Source organism: Mya arenaria, chromosome 6 (genome assembly GCF_026914265.1).
Source record: "Mya arenaria isolate MELC-2E11 chromosome 6, ASM2691426v1".
Lineage (NCBI taxonomy): Eukaryota > Metazoa > Mollusca > Bivalvia > Myida > Myidae > Mya > Mya arenaria.
In genome coordinates this window covers 20,369,802-20,386,065 of record NC_069127.1, presented here as the reverse complement: position 1 = coordinate 20,386,065, position 16,264 = coordinate 20,369,802, and the positions used below count along the sequence as shown (strand labels likewise).

General features: G+C 35.0%; 1 protein-coding gene across 1 annotated transcript; it reads left to right on the top strand.

Moving 5' to 3' along the window:
• Positions 1-1,031: 1,031 nt before the first annotated feature.
• Positions 1,032-6,574, top strand: LOC128237625 (snake venom 5'-nucleotidase-like). The gene is made up of 9 exons (XM_052953214.1): positions 1,032-1,355; positions 1,588-1,801; positions 1,912-2,097; positions 2,388-2,585; positions 2,762-2,893; positions 3,255-3,383; positions 4,031-4,186; positions 4,733-4,927; positions 6,372-6,574. The coding sequence occupies exons 1-9, from the start codon at positions 1,032-1,034 to the stop codon at positions 6,572-6,574; spliced, it is 1,737 nt and encodes a 578-aa protein (XP_052809174.1).
• The last annotated feature ends 9,690 nt before the right edge of the window (positions 6,575-16,264 follow it).

Here is a 16,264-nt window from a genome sequence, read left to right as displayed (position 1 = left end):
AGTTATCCTTATATTTGTTCTGAATGTTAATTTAAACTTATTTTATATCGCAAATACACATCTCACATCATCCAAACTGTCACCGATCTTAATAATAACGAAGAACGATGGCTATTGAAATCGGGGGCCAATTGATGCTATCTATCCTTGGTTCAAATACTTAACAACACTTCGGTGGTTGAAATCTTGCTTTGTGTAAATTAACTGTGGTCATAGTAGCATGACTTCAGATATTAATTTAGCATGTGACGGACATCTTCGTGAAATGATACAGGATATAAATATATGATTTGAAAAATTGTTTGTTATTTTTTTCTGTTTGAAACATTTACTTCGAGAAACTTGATTATTACAAATATTGGTTCTTAAATCTTAAATAAATCATTTGATATAAAACGGTTTAGGAAAGGTTATTAAGAGAGCCAGCTGCGTGCGTACCGGGTTTTATAACGTTTTATATATTAACTGGAAAACTGTTCTTAATCACATGACGTATTTTATTCATAATCGTTTTTACAGCGAAATGGTCTCAAATATGTCTCAAATATGTCCGAAGATAAGCCACCATTGTTTTTCAATAAACAACCGGAAAAAGTAAAGTTGAAGAAAATTCGTGCATTGTAAGGATTGTGTTACCCGTTACAAGCATCGTCATGCGATATAAAGTAAAGAGCATACAATAAGTACCATGTGGTTTTATTTAGGATTTGTTTCATCTGCGCAAACATATTGTACGCACTTATTTTGCCACTAAATTTATAGAGAATGCATGAATTGTTCATGTAAACGTATACTGGCTGTATTCACCGTATGATATACGCAAATATTAAGGTCAGGACCAGCTCGAATTAATTTGTTGGGACAATATATCTATGATAACATAAGTCTAAAATATAAACAGTGTGTGATCCTATGGTAGATGCTCAGACTCTCATTAATTTTATATATGTTTGATGTTGTAAATACATTTTATTTGTTTTCCTCGAAATAAAGCGGAAATATATAAAACAGAAGGCAATATGTTATACAAGATGTATTGCTACACGAGTCTTGTGCTGGTCATTTCGGCCAGAGTGGCCAGCTACGAGTTGACCATCCTGCACACCAACGACGTGCACGCTCGGTTTGAACAAATCAACAAGTACGGTGCGGACTGCAGCGTCGATGACGCCGCAGCTGGAAAGTGCTTTGGTGGCGTTGCTAGGCGACACACGAAGATCAAGGACATTCGGAATGGCCATGACAATGTGCTACTTTTAGACGCAGGTGATCAGTTCATGGGAACACTCTGGTTTTTCGTTCACAGAGGCAATGCTACGTCATACTTTATGAATCAGCTCGGATATGACGTCATGGTGGGTTTCGCTCAAATACGATTCAGTTTTCGTGTATAGTTTATATATTACTTTCTTTCATGTGTATATAAGATATTTGAGGAAATCATAGGATTGATTTAGCTACCAAATTTTCAAAGTAGTTTCTAGTAAATGAACAGTTCATTTTAATTAAATTAATTCTATTCAGGTTCTATATAAAATGTTTCAACATTGACACTGCTTTATGTTCAATCTATTTCAATATGTACAGTGTCTGGGAAATCACGAATTCGATCTTGGAGTGGACCCATTGGCTTCCTTTTTGGGTAACGTCAGTTTTGACGTCGTCAGTTCTTCCGTTGACGTCACGAATGAACCGAAGCTTAGCGGACTTTTGACAAAAAGCGTCATTAAGAACGTTGGGGGAGAAAATATTGGGGTTATAGGTTACATAACACCAGAAACCAAAATTATATCCGAACCAGGTGAGGAGATTTTCCATACACATGTTATTATAGTTTTTACTGTTCCTTTGTGATGGCCAGTTAAAGATTACATGATAAAAAATATCGAACTGAATATGCTTTTGTATCAGGACCGACGGTGACGTTTGAAGACGTCATTAGCAGCGTTTCCGCGGAGGTGGCGGTCCTACAATCTCAAAGCGTGACCAAGATCTTGGCTTTGGGTCACGCAGGCTTTCGGATGGATCAGCAGGTGGCAGCAATAGACGGAGTGGACGTTGTCGTCGGTGGACACACGGACACATTCCTTTACACCGGTAGGAACATGAGCTGTATATATTTACATGTACACTTCGGCGATAAAATACTGTCCTAGAACTTGTCTCAATATGTGTATAATAGAGAATTGCTAAAGTGTACGATATTGTACGGGAATCAACAAAATAAACCCTCAGTGTTTCCATCGCAGGTACAGAATTTAACTGCGGTTTCTGAATACATGTTAAGCTAATAGCCATGTTCCTCTAAGGTGGTTCACACAATAGTGTAAATAGTAATTAAAATGCTCCCTGCGGGTCATGCCATTGATTCCACATTGTATACACAGGAGAGCCCCCATCCGACGAGACGCCCGAGGGTCTATATCCGGTCGTCGTCAGCCAGCCACGTGGTGGCCGAGCTCTCGTTGTTCAAGATTTTACGTATGGAAAATACCTTGGTTACCTCAACGTCACATTCAATGCAAATGGTGACGTAACTTCCTGGAGCGGAAACCCCATACTACTTGACTCTTCTATTGAACAAGGTGGTGTATTCAATTTGTTCATTTTAACAGATGAGCCTTTGAACTAATTTATGAACAAGTTCAAACCATGGCATCCCCATATAAAGAAATAACTAGTCTGCTTTCATTTAATGTGGATGAGATACGAGATAGTATTGTATAAGATTGACCGACCATAGCCATACATTTATTTGCAGACGCGGATACGCTCCGGGAGCTGGCGACCTGGCGACTTCCGGTGGATGAGATTAAGCTGGAGAAGGTTGGCCTGTCGCTGGTTGAGTTAGACGGTCGGCGGGAGCACTGCCGCCTCCGAGAATGCAACCTGGGTATGTACTCTTTTGAAAGAATAACTTGTATGCGTAATTGAAAACTGTATTTAGTCTTGCAAATATATATATATATATATATATATATATATATATATATATATATATATATTGACTACATCCGCGTTTGAAAAGTATAACCAGAATGAAACAGAGCTTAATAGAATGTGTTTATACAAAATACGATATTCATACATCCAATCATACGCGTAAAGTTGGTTTGATAAACTGCAAAGACAGAAAATAGGTTACTTTCTCTTCTGAACTGGGTCAAATTTGCGACCATGTTTTAAGTCTTATTTTCGTCGTATAAATGAGGATATTCCAAACAAAACTACTAATGGCAAATGTACTATTTCAGGTAACATGCTTGCCGACGCCATGATCGACTATTACGTCACTTCCGGTTACAACTTTTCTAACGAAGCCTGGGCGCCCGCGGCTATTGCTCTCCAAGATTCAGGCAGTATAAGAAGCTCCATCCAGAAAGGTATATAAACTAGAAATGTCTTCAAAGTCAAAACATAGTATATCCATATCAAAGTACGGCCTTTCTTTAGAGATATGCAAACAATTGGTTGATGAATTAAGAACCAATAGTTGAGTGAAACTTGACAAAATGATACATAATAACATGGGATAACAAGCCTCCTCAATTTACATATCGAGTTACATATAGGAATGTTATGATCTAAAACAAGACTTACTAAATATGATCTCATGTAAGCATTTTAAATGTGCAGTATAAATCATTCGAAATCGTTTCAATTCATATAGAACCAAGTAATTTAACTGTCAGCGAAACACATTATATATAAAATATTATTACTGAAGTCTGATGAACCATATAAATATTCAAATGATCTTTGGTCATTAATATTTTTCAGGTAGGCAAAGGTGGTAAATGTATTATTATATATTTATGAAATCAAGACTTGTGTTATCATCAGCTGTCATTTTTTCTGCGTCATAAACTTACGTCTGTCGAGAAATTTTCCTTCAGGCAAAACATGTGTTTGTTTCTGGATTTGACGCTGAAAATTTAGGGGCGTTGGATAAAGGCATCATTATTTTATTTTTGTTGTTGATGCTGATTGTGACATTGATGATGACTATGACATTGTTGTTTCTCCTAAGGTATGATAACGGCTGGAGACGTCAATAACGTACAGCCGTTTAGGAACGAAGTGGACATGATTCGAATTAACGGAAGTAACCTACGTCACCAGCTCGAGATCAGCGTTAGCGAATATGACGTCACAGAAAAGCATGGGCGATTTCTGCAGTTTTCAGGTTAAATTAATGCAACGCGTTTCTATCTAGTAAGGACTACAGTAGCAATCAAAACGAAGTAGAAAATCTTGGATAAATTGATGTATTATGTGTAGGCATACGACTATATATCTTTTAAGGACTGCAGTTGTTGGCAATGCAAAACAAAAACGATTCTTGAATATATTGATGTAGCATTTGCTATGTTGTGTTTTGGCGTCCCGTCAACATGAAAACACACAAGGACGCCACTGTTTTTGTCGTATTTTCCCCTAAATGTGTCTTTCAAAATACACACAAGAATGACGTAATAAGCAAGTCATTAAGCTATATATGAGGCGCCAGAACAACAAGTTTAAGTGTATTGTTGACATTCTAATGCGTATAAAACGTTGTATTTGCGCACTTGTCCTTTCAGTATATATCAGAACGACATTTAAAGGGAATACAATATCTGTCTAGAAGGAATTAGCCACACTATCTGAATTAGGTTACCGCTTAGAATTATAGTATTTTGAGACTACCAAACCTCATCAACCTTATTTAAATACATATGTATATTTTTAGGGTTAAAGGTGACGTACGACCTCCAACAGCCGGCCATGCGGCGCGTCCATGACGTGCAGGTGCGCTGTCTCACTTGCGCTGTGCCCAGTTACTCCCCATTGCAGGATGAAGTCATTTACAACGTTCTACTCCCGACCTACCTCATCAAGGGAGGCGACGGATACCAGTTTGAGCCGATCGAACATCTTCGCTTCAGTAAGATAATTTTTATTTAGATAATTTCCGAACACAAACTTTAGATAGAGGCCCATAAATCTGACTGTTGGGTTAATCTTCATGTTCAATTGACAAAAAAAGCTTAGGTTAATGCCTTATCGTATGTGTTGAAAATGTAAAAATATGGTTATTTTGGAGCAAAAACAACAACACCAATTGTCCCAAAATGATATAAGTTTACACATTTAAACATGCTCGCAAACTTGAGTACACAACGAGCCGAACGCCTGTGACAAAAACAACGTTTGTGTTGCGTTGGTTGATGTTTTATTTTCAATGCAGACATATTCGTTTTTGCGTTTATATTCTTATTTAAGAACATGCTATGTTCTAGATGTACGACAAAAATGTCTTTCAAGACGCCCGTCGTTAAAAGCTTGTATACCAAACAAAAAGCATAATTTTGGTATGGTCCTGGTCCTACAGTATTACAAGACCGAAACAAGATACGAAAAAACTTCACAACTTTGATCATGAATATAAGGTATTAAGCATCTCACTAGATATAAACATGGATGCATAAACTGCTGAACAGTATACTTGATAATGTTGATAATAAAATATTCGTTTCTAAAACATGGAAGACAGCACCACTCGACCAGTTTCAAATTATATATAATGTTCGATTTTCTTTATAAAACGTATGAACAAAATTAAATCTTTCAAGTAATTTTTTGGAGAAAAAGAAATGAAAACGCGTATTTTGACGTAGCGTTTCTTACCAAAAAAAGGAATCAATACCGGAAACATCGGTTTTACAAATGCGCATGTGTGATACAGTGCGACCGCATCCGGGGGCGCTTGACAATAAGTTTTAAAGAACCTTAAATAACGGAAACTACGTATATACATCAATGTTTTAAAATAAGTTTAAACACATATCACATAGCTGCAGGTTTATAAGCATAAAGCACGGGTTTCTACACATAATTTTGATGTCTACCACATTCTTCACTATTGTCAAACCTGAAGCCATCTCTCTGGTCCGAATCAGTTGTAAGCACGTATAAGGCTTAATTTAAATTTCAACGGCGTCATTTCCGAATAGACGTTACGTTCGCATACAGTTTAGCACGCTTACAAACTACAATTAACTGCCAGTTTACATTATTTGTATGCAAACGTGAACAGTAAAAGTATATATTTCACCCCTGGCTTTTCAACTCGCGAAATATAGCTTTCGGTGCTACTCGAGATATAATGCAATCTTACACTTAAACAAACAATTATCGTCTATTTATTATAGATATTTCCGTCGCCTTAATCAGACGTCAGTGCCCACAAGGCTAGGACAAATTGACGCTATGTCTGCAAACAATTTAACGCATTATACCACTCGTGAAAAATAGGTGCTCACTCGGTGAATTATACTGAGATCATACACTATATCACACACTCGTACATTAAACTCTCTATTTTGCAGATACGCTTGACGTCGAAGTGACGTTTAAATATCTGGGTAAGCATGGTCCTGTCTATCCAGCCGAGGAAGGCCGAATTACATTCGTTACCAAGGATACGGATGCAGACCAAGTGGGAGGGGCACAGGGGCAGCATGATAGAAGCTCACTGGCCTTTGTGTTGTTAAGCGGATTGTTATTAAGTCTCGCTGAGAGGATCTTCTAGAATTCACAAGCATGATCTTAAGTCAAGCACAGACTCATTGTAAATGGATACTGTATTTCAACATTCATGGATTTGTTCAATACAAAAACTGCCGATCTTACATAATATCTCATCACCAAATTTGCTAATGTGATATAATATATCCAAAATGTTTATGCCATTTAATGTATTGAACATATCTTTATAACTAGAAATGAAATAAAATCAGATAGAGTGTTATTTATACTCGAAACTCTTGGGGACTACGGTTGCATTGATTTCAGAGTTTGAGTCACCAGAAGGTCAATACAGAGCGCAGCAAAACTGTCAGGTTAAGCATGCGACACATTTAAATATCACGTCAATACGTTTTAGTTTCAATATTGGATTTCCGAGGTTTTTCCTCTCTCAGTTATGTGGTTAATACTTAATTACCATGAATATAATTAACTTAAAGAAAGAAATACAACCATTTTTATAATATTGTTATCGTATGTTCGCATTTTACTTAATGCCGATCCAGATGTTACCAGCGACTTTAACACGGCTTATTGGATATGCAAGTGCCTAAAGCATTCCGAGTATTGATATATATGGTCAATTAACCTGATATACAGCATGAAAAGAAAAAGGTGCGTTCACGTAAAGTGGATTCCTTAATAATGCAATTCTACCAGTGTTATACTATACAAGGTAGATTGGAAATAGTATTGAAATATTATAAATGTGTACGAACAGTTTGGATTGCTTAAATCATGGAAAAAGGTGATACTTTCCGACTTAAACGTAAATCGGTATTGGAGATTTTGCGATCATATTTGCACCAGGAAGTGTCATTTCTTATTTACGAACCATTCGGAAATGTTGTTATCAACTACAGAATAGGGCACGAGGCAATTTCTGATACAGAAATGTGTGTTTTGAAAGCTCTTTTGGGAGAACGGTGTGGTCAAACATTTCAGATAAATATATTCGGTAGTAAATATGAAACGGTTCTTTCCCCTGGAGGTCTGTTGATTGGCCGGGGACCGGATAGTGATATGGGAACCAGTCGTGTACAACTTCCGGTTCCGATTATAAAAATAGGTCACACAGAAGACACACTGGAACACAATAAGATAGGAGGAAAGAGAAACGTTGGTGAACACGAGGCTTGCGAAGGTTTGGAAAAAATCTTCGATACTTGTGACTCATTAAATGGTAACAATAATCAAACGTCGTTAGAAATGTTTCCACAGGATAGTGCAAACAAGTTGTCGGATAAAATTCAGAGAAGTAACAGTGAAAAGTACAAAACTAGTGGTATTTATAAATCCGAAGAAATGAAACATGGAAGACGGCTATTTATAGCAGCGAACATGGTGGGGTACACTGTGATCATGAGAGGGTTTTGTTGCGCGGAGAGAGAAATTCTGGACTGCCTTGCTCAAATTAAAACCATTCTCTGTCGATGAAGTAAATCTGATAAGCAGAGCTTAAAAATAAAGTTGTTTGAAATGACATTGTAGATTTTTACTTACATTTTGTTTACCTGTTGAGCAAACTTTCTATTGTATCATAATTTGTCCCTATTTAATAAAGGTCATATCTCAGAAATTCTCTTATACAATCTTATTTAGAAATTGAACAAAACCATAAATAAGTTCGAATAGTATAAGTGTTCTAAATCGGTTTATCAAAGTAGACATTGCCTAAAGTAGACTATTCGACATGGCATCGAGCCAATGAACAATGCAACTCGTCGTTTTAAAATGTCTACTTTTGGTTTCACTTTTAAAACCGAATTATACTTCCGACCCGCTGTGTGCAACTATCAATCCAGACAAATACACGTTGTTTTTTTTACTGTTTTCCGTTAATCGTTTAAATTCGTTATGGCTTGTCAGTTAGAAAGAACTTATGGAACTTTCTGAGCAACGTGTACAAAACGTTTTCTTTTTTATTTTACCTTTCGACACTAACACTTCAAATGTAAAGTAGAAGTTCCATGTTACTTTAAGGGGTCACTTGGTCAAAGGCCAAGGCCACATGAGGTCTTCAACAATGTTCTGGAAGACAACATCAGAGGTAACGAGACCGCGGAGGTAACGGAGCGGAAGCTGCGCCAGCACATACATGAAGCGCTCAAATTTGCCAATGAGACCGCGGACAGCATACGCTTCGAGCGTGCTCAGGTCTCCAGGGCATTCGGTGCCGGGCAAAGTTAGGTCAATCATAGCCACATTTACGATAGTTAATGATCGAAAGACCGTGCGCCGGCAATAGAAGGAATTACGTGGAACCGCTTTGCACGTGTCTGAACAGTACCCACCGGAAGTGATTGCGAAGCGGGGGAAGCTCGTACCAAAAATGAAAGCCGCCAGGGAAAGTGGTAAACGTTCGTGGATTGCCTACGACACGTTATACGTCGACGGCCGCCCAGTCCGAGATTAGGGACACGTTGAGGATGACCTGTCCGTGATGGCATAGAATGTGCATGGACTTACAAGCGAGAAAATACTAAGCATGATATTTTTTTTCTTTTACAAATCTTGGACAAATTCGTCTAACAAATTAAATCTGAATGGATATATAACTTATAATGTATACAGAAATTTTCAAAACCATAATGCACTTGTAGCGGGGGGAATAGTTTTACTATACAAAGATAATTTACAAGATGAAATACATCTTGTTAAAAACCGCCATGATACCATAATATGGTTGAAATTAGATCATATTTCTTTTAATATAATTATGTGAAGTCATTTATTTGTGTGGATCCTATTTTTAGGGTGAAGACCCAAAAGCTTAAAATACATTCAACGATAAAGATGCATTTGATACGCTGGAACATGATATGTATGCGTATACTAGCAATGGTTAGGTGTTTTTATAAATGCAAGGACCTTTTTCATGATATAGATTATAACCCAGACAATGTGCCTTAGGGCCTCTGTCGACAAATATCATAATAGCCACGGTATTGTTATTAGATCTTTGTTAATCATTATGTATACGTATTGTTTCCTGTTTAATTCACTGGTCAAAAGTGTTCACATTTTTTAAGCTACAGATATTGGAAAAAAATTATGTTCGAAATTTTCCATTTGGTATATGACGTCGCACTCAAAGTTTTGTCAGGGGCATGTCTTAAAGAATATAAGAGGTATCAACTTGAAACTTCATAGCTCGATAGATCTCATTGACGGCAAGTGCAGTGCATTAGAACCGTAACTCTTGCTTCCATATTTTAGAGTTTGTGCCCATTGTTGGCGTCCGCGTCCTGTTTTCACTTGTCCGGGGCATATCTCGTAAACTATTAGTGGTATGAACTTGAAATTTTATATGTAGATAGATCTTATTAAGAACAAGTGCAGTGCATAAGAACTGTTACTCTTGCTTCCATATGTTAAGAGTAATTGCCGTTTGTTAATTTTCATGCTTAAAGTTTTGTCCGGGGCATATCTTGAAGAATATAAGAGTTATCAACTTGAAACTTCATATGTAGATAGATCTTATGGAGGGCAAATGCAGTGCACAATAACAGTAAGTCTTGCCTTCTTAGTTTTAGAGTAATTGCACTTTGTTAATTTTCATGCTTAAATTTTGGCCGGGGCATATCTTGTAGAATATAAGAGGTATCAACTTGATAATACATCCGTTTTAAAAGCATCCTATTTAGATTTGCAACTAGAAGTAAAGGAAGATATATTGAGCATCAATCTTTATGATAAACGTGATGATTTTAATTTTAAAATAATTAATTACCCTTCTTTAGGTGGTGATGTTCCTATTTCACCATCGTATGGTGTTTTTATTGCACAGTTAATACGATTTGCTAGAATATGTACAGATGTAAAAAAAATCAGCTCTCGCAGTAAACTTATGACGCAAAACTTCTAAAACAGGGTTTCCATATTTTAAATTAAGGAAAACTTTCTCTAAATTTGTTAATGGTCATTATAAGCTCATATCAAAGTACAATAGTAGTCTTAAATCGCTCATTGCTGATAGTATTGCTCATCCCGATTTTTATGGTGATGTTTTAAAGAAAACTCGTAAAATTAAAATGTTTCCAGCAGGCAGTTGGGCAGATAGACTTAATGAATTACTTGGATTTTATTTCAACCGTGGACATAAAGGAAATATTTTGAAGAGCACTTGCCTTCTTGTATTTGAAGATACCTGAATACCTGAAACAAAATATTGGGTTGAATATAGCATCCTTTCATAACTAAACTTTCAGTGCTTTGATTTTTATGAAGAATTTGCTAATTCATGTTATCTTTAAAACCGTTTTTGGCGGACACGTGTTGACTGACTCCGAGTGTTTTGACTCTATGATCACACAGTTTTAAACCTTTTAAGGCAGACTGTGAGTGAAGCTTTTGGTTTCTAACGATGACTGCATCGTATCTTTGAAAAGTATATGCATTAGGTGCTCTGAATTGTTTCCCTCCGTCTGCAGATAGAGTTGGGATCTCTAATCATTGAAGTACTTGGGGTTTACCTTTTCGTTTTTTATTATTATTTGTTTTATTGATAAGTTTCCTCAAGTTAATGCATACTTTGATAAGATTTATCTTTTGCGTTTTATCTTTATTAAGAATTGTTGAGATAAGAGTGAGGTTTGTGCACATAAACTGGTTTAAACCCCCAGTAAATTTACATTTTACTGACAGTTCCAAGGCGGTACCTAACAATTCTTGATAAACATACCAATTATATATATATATATATATATATATATATATATATATATATATATATATATATATATATATATATATATATATATAGTATGTATGCACTGTGCTGTTTGTAGAGTTGTGTGCTGTTCTATGTTTCTTGTTTGTGAATATGTGTTCTATGTCTTTGGCGTTGCCCATTGCCACTAAACCGGGTTTATGTTAAAAAAATTTGCTACTGAGCATGTTTCTGTAGCTTTTTGCATATATATTGAAACTTAATAGTTAGATAAATCTCATTGAGGGCAAGTGCAGTGCACAAGAACCGTAACTCTTGCTTCCATATTTTAGAGTTATTGCCCATTGTATATTTTTGTCCGGCTTAACGCTGTTACCTTCAGTTCAAATGCCACCCACACTTGAAAGTTAAATGGCAACATCAATGTCTATAAATGTATAAAATGCCAATCTTACAGTTATAATGTCGACAGTAAATAATTCATCAGGCAACACATCCGACTCGCGGAGTTCTAGTTTCATCTATAAATGCATTCCAGATGCAGGAACTTACAGGTTTTCTAATAAAGTTTGCGAATTCTACTTAGTAAGTAACATAATAACTGTTTAACTAGATGAGATTCGTATTACCACTTAACTATAGATGCATTTTAAATATAAAATAGAATATGTGAATGTAATATAAATATAGTTATTCAACAGGTTATCTACTTATGAGTTGCGAATTTCACTTATATAATAAGTCCCTTTCATACATGAAGGTCGTGGGATACGTGACTGTTTGGTACCACGTTGTAAAGCAAACCATTCAATAAAAAGCATGCGGTTAAAGCAGATAACATTGTAATTTATCCGCACAGTAGTTATAGAACGGTTACGCACATTCTGCTTGTTAGTGTTCCGATATGGAAGTGAGTGTGTACACAAAGAAAAACAATCTCAACATGGCACGAATAATATACTAGTAACATGGGTATTTGATTTATTTAAATGCCAACAGGTTTCAACAAATACCAAACAAAAACGTGTGGTGTAATTTTAGTTTTGATTTTTATCTATACGGTATTAATAGTTTGAGTAAATTATCACACATATATGATGCAATAACTTTAAAATAAAATTATTTAATGATAGATACATTTCTGCATTGTACTCAGCCTAAGTTATATTTAAGTATCCATAATAATAAAGAATAGGCTTAAGGGTAAATGGTTACATATATCTTCTATCTAACGCGAACTTAATTAATTCCGTCATGAACTCGACATTGTGTTATTATTGCCATTTGTATGAGTTCATATATTTAATGAGATGGACGGCTAAATAAAACGAAAGAGATATATGTTAATTTTACGCTGAATATACTTCACACGTGGGTCCAAAATGTTTAGTAAATGGGACTAAAAACAGCATTCGTGGATGATGAACAATCGCTATAATAAACCGCGATTGGAGAAACTTGCTCAATTCCGCGATGTTGTGACGTTCGTGTCATTCTATGAAAGATACACTCTTACTCCCAAATAAGATTTGCCACAATTTATACAATTGTTTTAATATACCAAAAACGATAAATAAATGTCGAAATCAATGGTTTCTATGAAGGATACCGAGTTTACTCTGAAAGAAATGTGCAGAAAACACTGTACTTCTACCTTATGGGACGATAGTAGATCGCTGTAAATCTTTAAGCACTCACCAATCATTTAATATTCTTGCGTATTCAGCTATTAAATATACGCACTGTAGGCACTGTGAACTTTCGTCCATTGAAGACGAAAAGCATTTTCTGTTTGACTGCAGTCTTTATAGTGACTTGAGAAATACGCACTACAGCGATATTTTTAACCAAGACATCAACCTAAATGTGAATGAAAAACTAGTTCATGTGATGTCAAATTATCCACGTAGGCTTGCCAAATTCCTGGTACATGCCTTTTTGATCAGAAGAAATACTTTGGATAGATAGACTTATATAATGCATGACGTAGAATGTTGCTATATATTTTATAATACATCTCCATGATAAGTACTAGCGTTATCGCATTGATGTCTTTTTTATTTATCTCTAGCATCATAATTATTTTATTTTCAATTAGCTAATTTCCACGGCTAAACTATACTGAAATTCCAATATTTGCTATTGTTATAATAGTGCACATCATATACTCATGATATCTAAATGTTTAATATTCATATATGTCTGTTTTGTATTAGTATGCATTCTCTGAATTATTGTAACTTTTTCTAATTGGTGACCTATAGGCCCATTGGGCCGGGTGTTATCTGTTTGATACTTAACTATTGAATTTGTAAATTATGTTTATACACATGTCACGGTAATAAACAATTTACTTACTTACTTACTTATACGGTTACCACCTTGTCAATAATTATGATTTTCCATAAATGCATTATTTAGCAAGTAAACGTAGTTAAAGGTTTAATACTCAAAGTTTATGTTTGTTATACATGTGTAAGTATTGATTTTGAATAAGAATGTCACTTTAAACCAAAATTGTAATAAGCAACAGACGGTTAGTCCAGTAGTTTAATCTTTGCTTAAATAATAAGGAAATAAAAATGACAAATAATTAAAACTTAAATTTAAATTTTGAGTTTCCACCTTCTTACTCACCAAGTTTTATTTGTTTGCTATTTCTTTATTGTTGCTAGTTTATTATGCTAAGACTACTAAAACAGTTTATATTGAACTAAGACGTGATTAGATAGATAGATAGATTTATTTCAGTATAAAATGTATAAAACATGGTAACATTATACATGATTAAAACATTAAGCATAAGTAAAATAATCCATGTCCACTACATTGCACACAAAGGATATCACAAAAAGAAATTGTAAATCCCTTATTTTCATTGTGGTCCTTGTGGTGAAAAATAGCTTGACATAAGAAGACACTTTTAGATAATAAAATGTATCACATTTTTTAAAGGAAAGATAGTTTGTTAAATAGCAATTATAAATTAAAAAATATAATTGCACAAGCTTAATGACATACTGAAAACGAAAATATTCTAATGGGATTATTGTCATGGTCTAGTCTGACCGAACAGAGATTAATGTCCTTATACTTGGTATGAATGTTATTTGAACGTACTTCCTATCGCTTATAAATATCTCACAAGTAATTATTACATCATTCAAATGCGAACTGTCAACAATCTTTATAATTACGAATTCCGATGTCTATTGAAATTGCGTCATAATCGGGGTTCAATCGATACTATCCTTGGGTCACGGACACTACGGACCATGGACATTACGGACCAGATTTAGGGACACTACGGACCAGATTTAGGGACATTACGGACCATCTTCAGAAACTTACGGACCATCATTTATAATATTTTTAAACATTTTTTTTTAATTTATTCACTCATTGGTCTTAAATTTGTTAATAAATACTCTAATATTAGTGCTCAGTATGAAAATTATCTTTAATGTAACTGAAAATCCAGGAAATTCCAATGTTAAACATCAATGTATTTTTAATAAAATATTATAATAATTTGAATAATAATGAGCGAAATATGTGTTTATCCTATAATTGTAAATGTGAATATTAATGTTTTCATATGTGATCGATTGCTATCTGAAATAAACTTTGAATCGTCATATTTGTTTGTTTTCCGTTTCAACTGTTTTAATTGAAAGGTTCAGTCACGGCGGGGAATCCACGTGACCAAATGGTTGGTTTCAGTGCAAGATGGCGTCACCAAAACGCTCGACTCGAGCCGAAAATCAACGTAATACCTATAATTATGATAGTTTCTTGGAATTTAAACATAGCCTATCATATGCCTACCTACCTAGTGTGTATTTACATATCCATGTTTTCCTTGAAACTGTTACCGTTTTCGAGAACACTTCTGCAATGTTTCCAACATGTACACAATCCGACTGGTAGGTTACAGTTCCATTTATCATTTTGGCTCAGATTTAGTAGAAAATGAGATAAAAGTTCGGGAAAACCGCATAAAACACTTAAGTTTTGTTTAAATATAACAGGTACGGGTATTTGTGAACAAATATATTAATAATTTTAAAAGATATGAGAACGAAAAGAAAATGATAGGTTGCAGCTCCGATTTTTACAAAGATAGGTTGCAGTTGCATATATAGGCGTCCGTCTTGACTGCGAATTCTTTGACTTAGTTTTAGTGTCCAAGCCAAAAGTATAACCTTTAACTTTTTTACTTACGTTTGAACAAGATCAACGAATTACACTCGACTGGTTTTTAATGTCAACATGCCATAATCTCATTTTTCGCTAAATCTGAGCCAAAATGATAAATGGCAATGTAACCTACCAGTCGGATTGTGTATTGAGCCGTGGGTTCAGTGAAAGTGCGCCGTTACAATGGGTTTTCACACTTTTATGATTGCCAATTAAAGGTTGTCAGTATACTGTTTGTTTCTTTTGTTATATACCGCCGATAATTACGGGTACAATTATAACGAATAAACACTAATTAAGACAACAGAAATTGCCGGTTTTTAACATCAGTTTGCAAGAATTGCAACAAACACACATCGTTTATTTAATATATGCTCGATTTATTTTGGTAAATAAACTGTTTTGGAAAATATTTCTGCTCGATTTATTTTGGGAAATAAACTGTTTTGGAAAATATATCTTCTGTTGCTTTTAACTGATTTAACTGCCGATCTTTCAAATTTCGCTCATTATTGTTCACATAATTGTTATAAATGCATAGGTCTTTAACACCTTTTGTAATTTCACAAGATTTTATATTGAGATCTGTTCGAACTTCACGGGATTTTTCACAGTTTTATGGAAGATATAACGTCATACTGAGCACTCATATTCAAGTATTTATTAACAAATTATAAACTAATGAGTGATTAATTTAAAAAAAAAATATGTTTAAATCATGGTCCGTAAGATTCCGAAGATGGTCCGTAATGTCCCTAAATCTGGTCCGTAGTGTCCCTAAATCTGGTCCGTAATGTCCATGGTCCGTAGTGTCCGTAATTC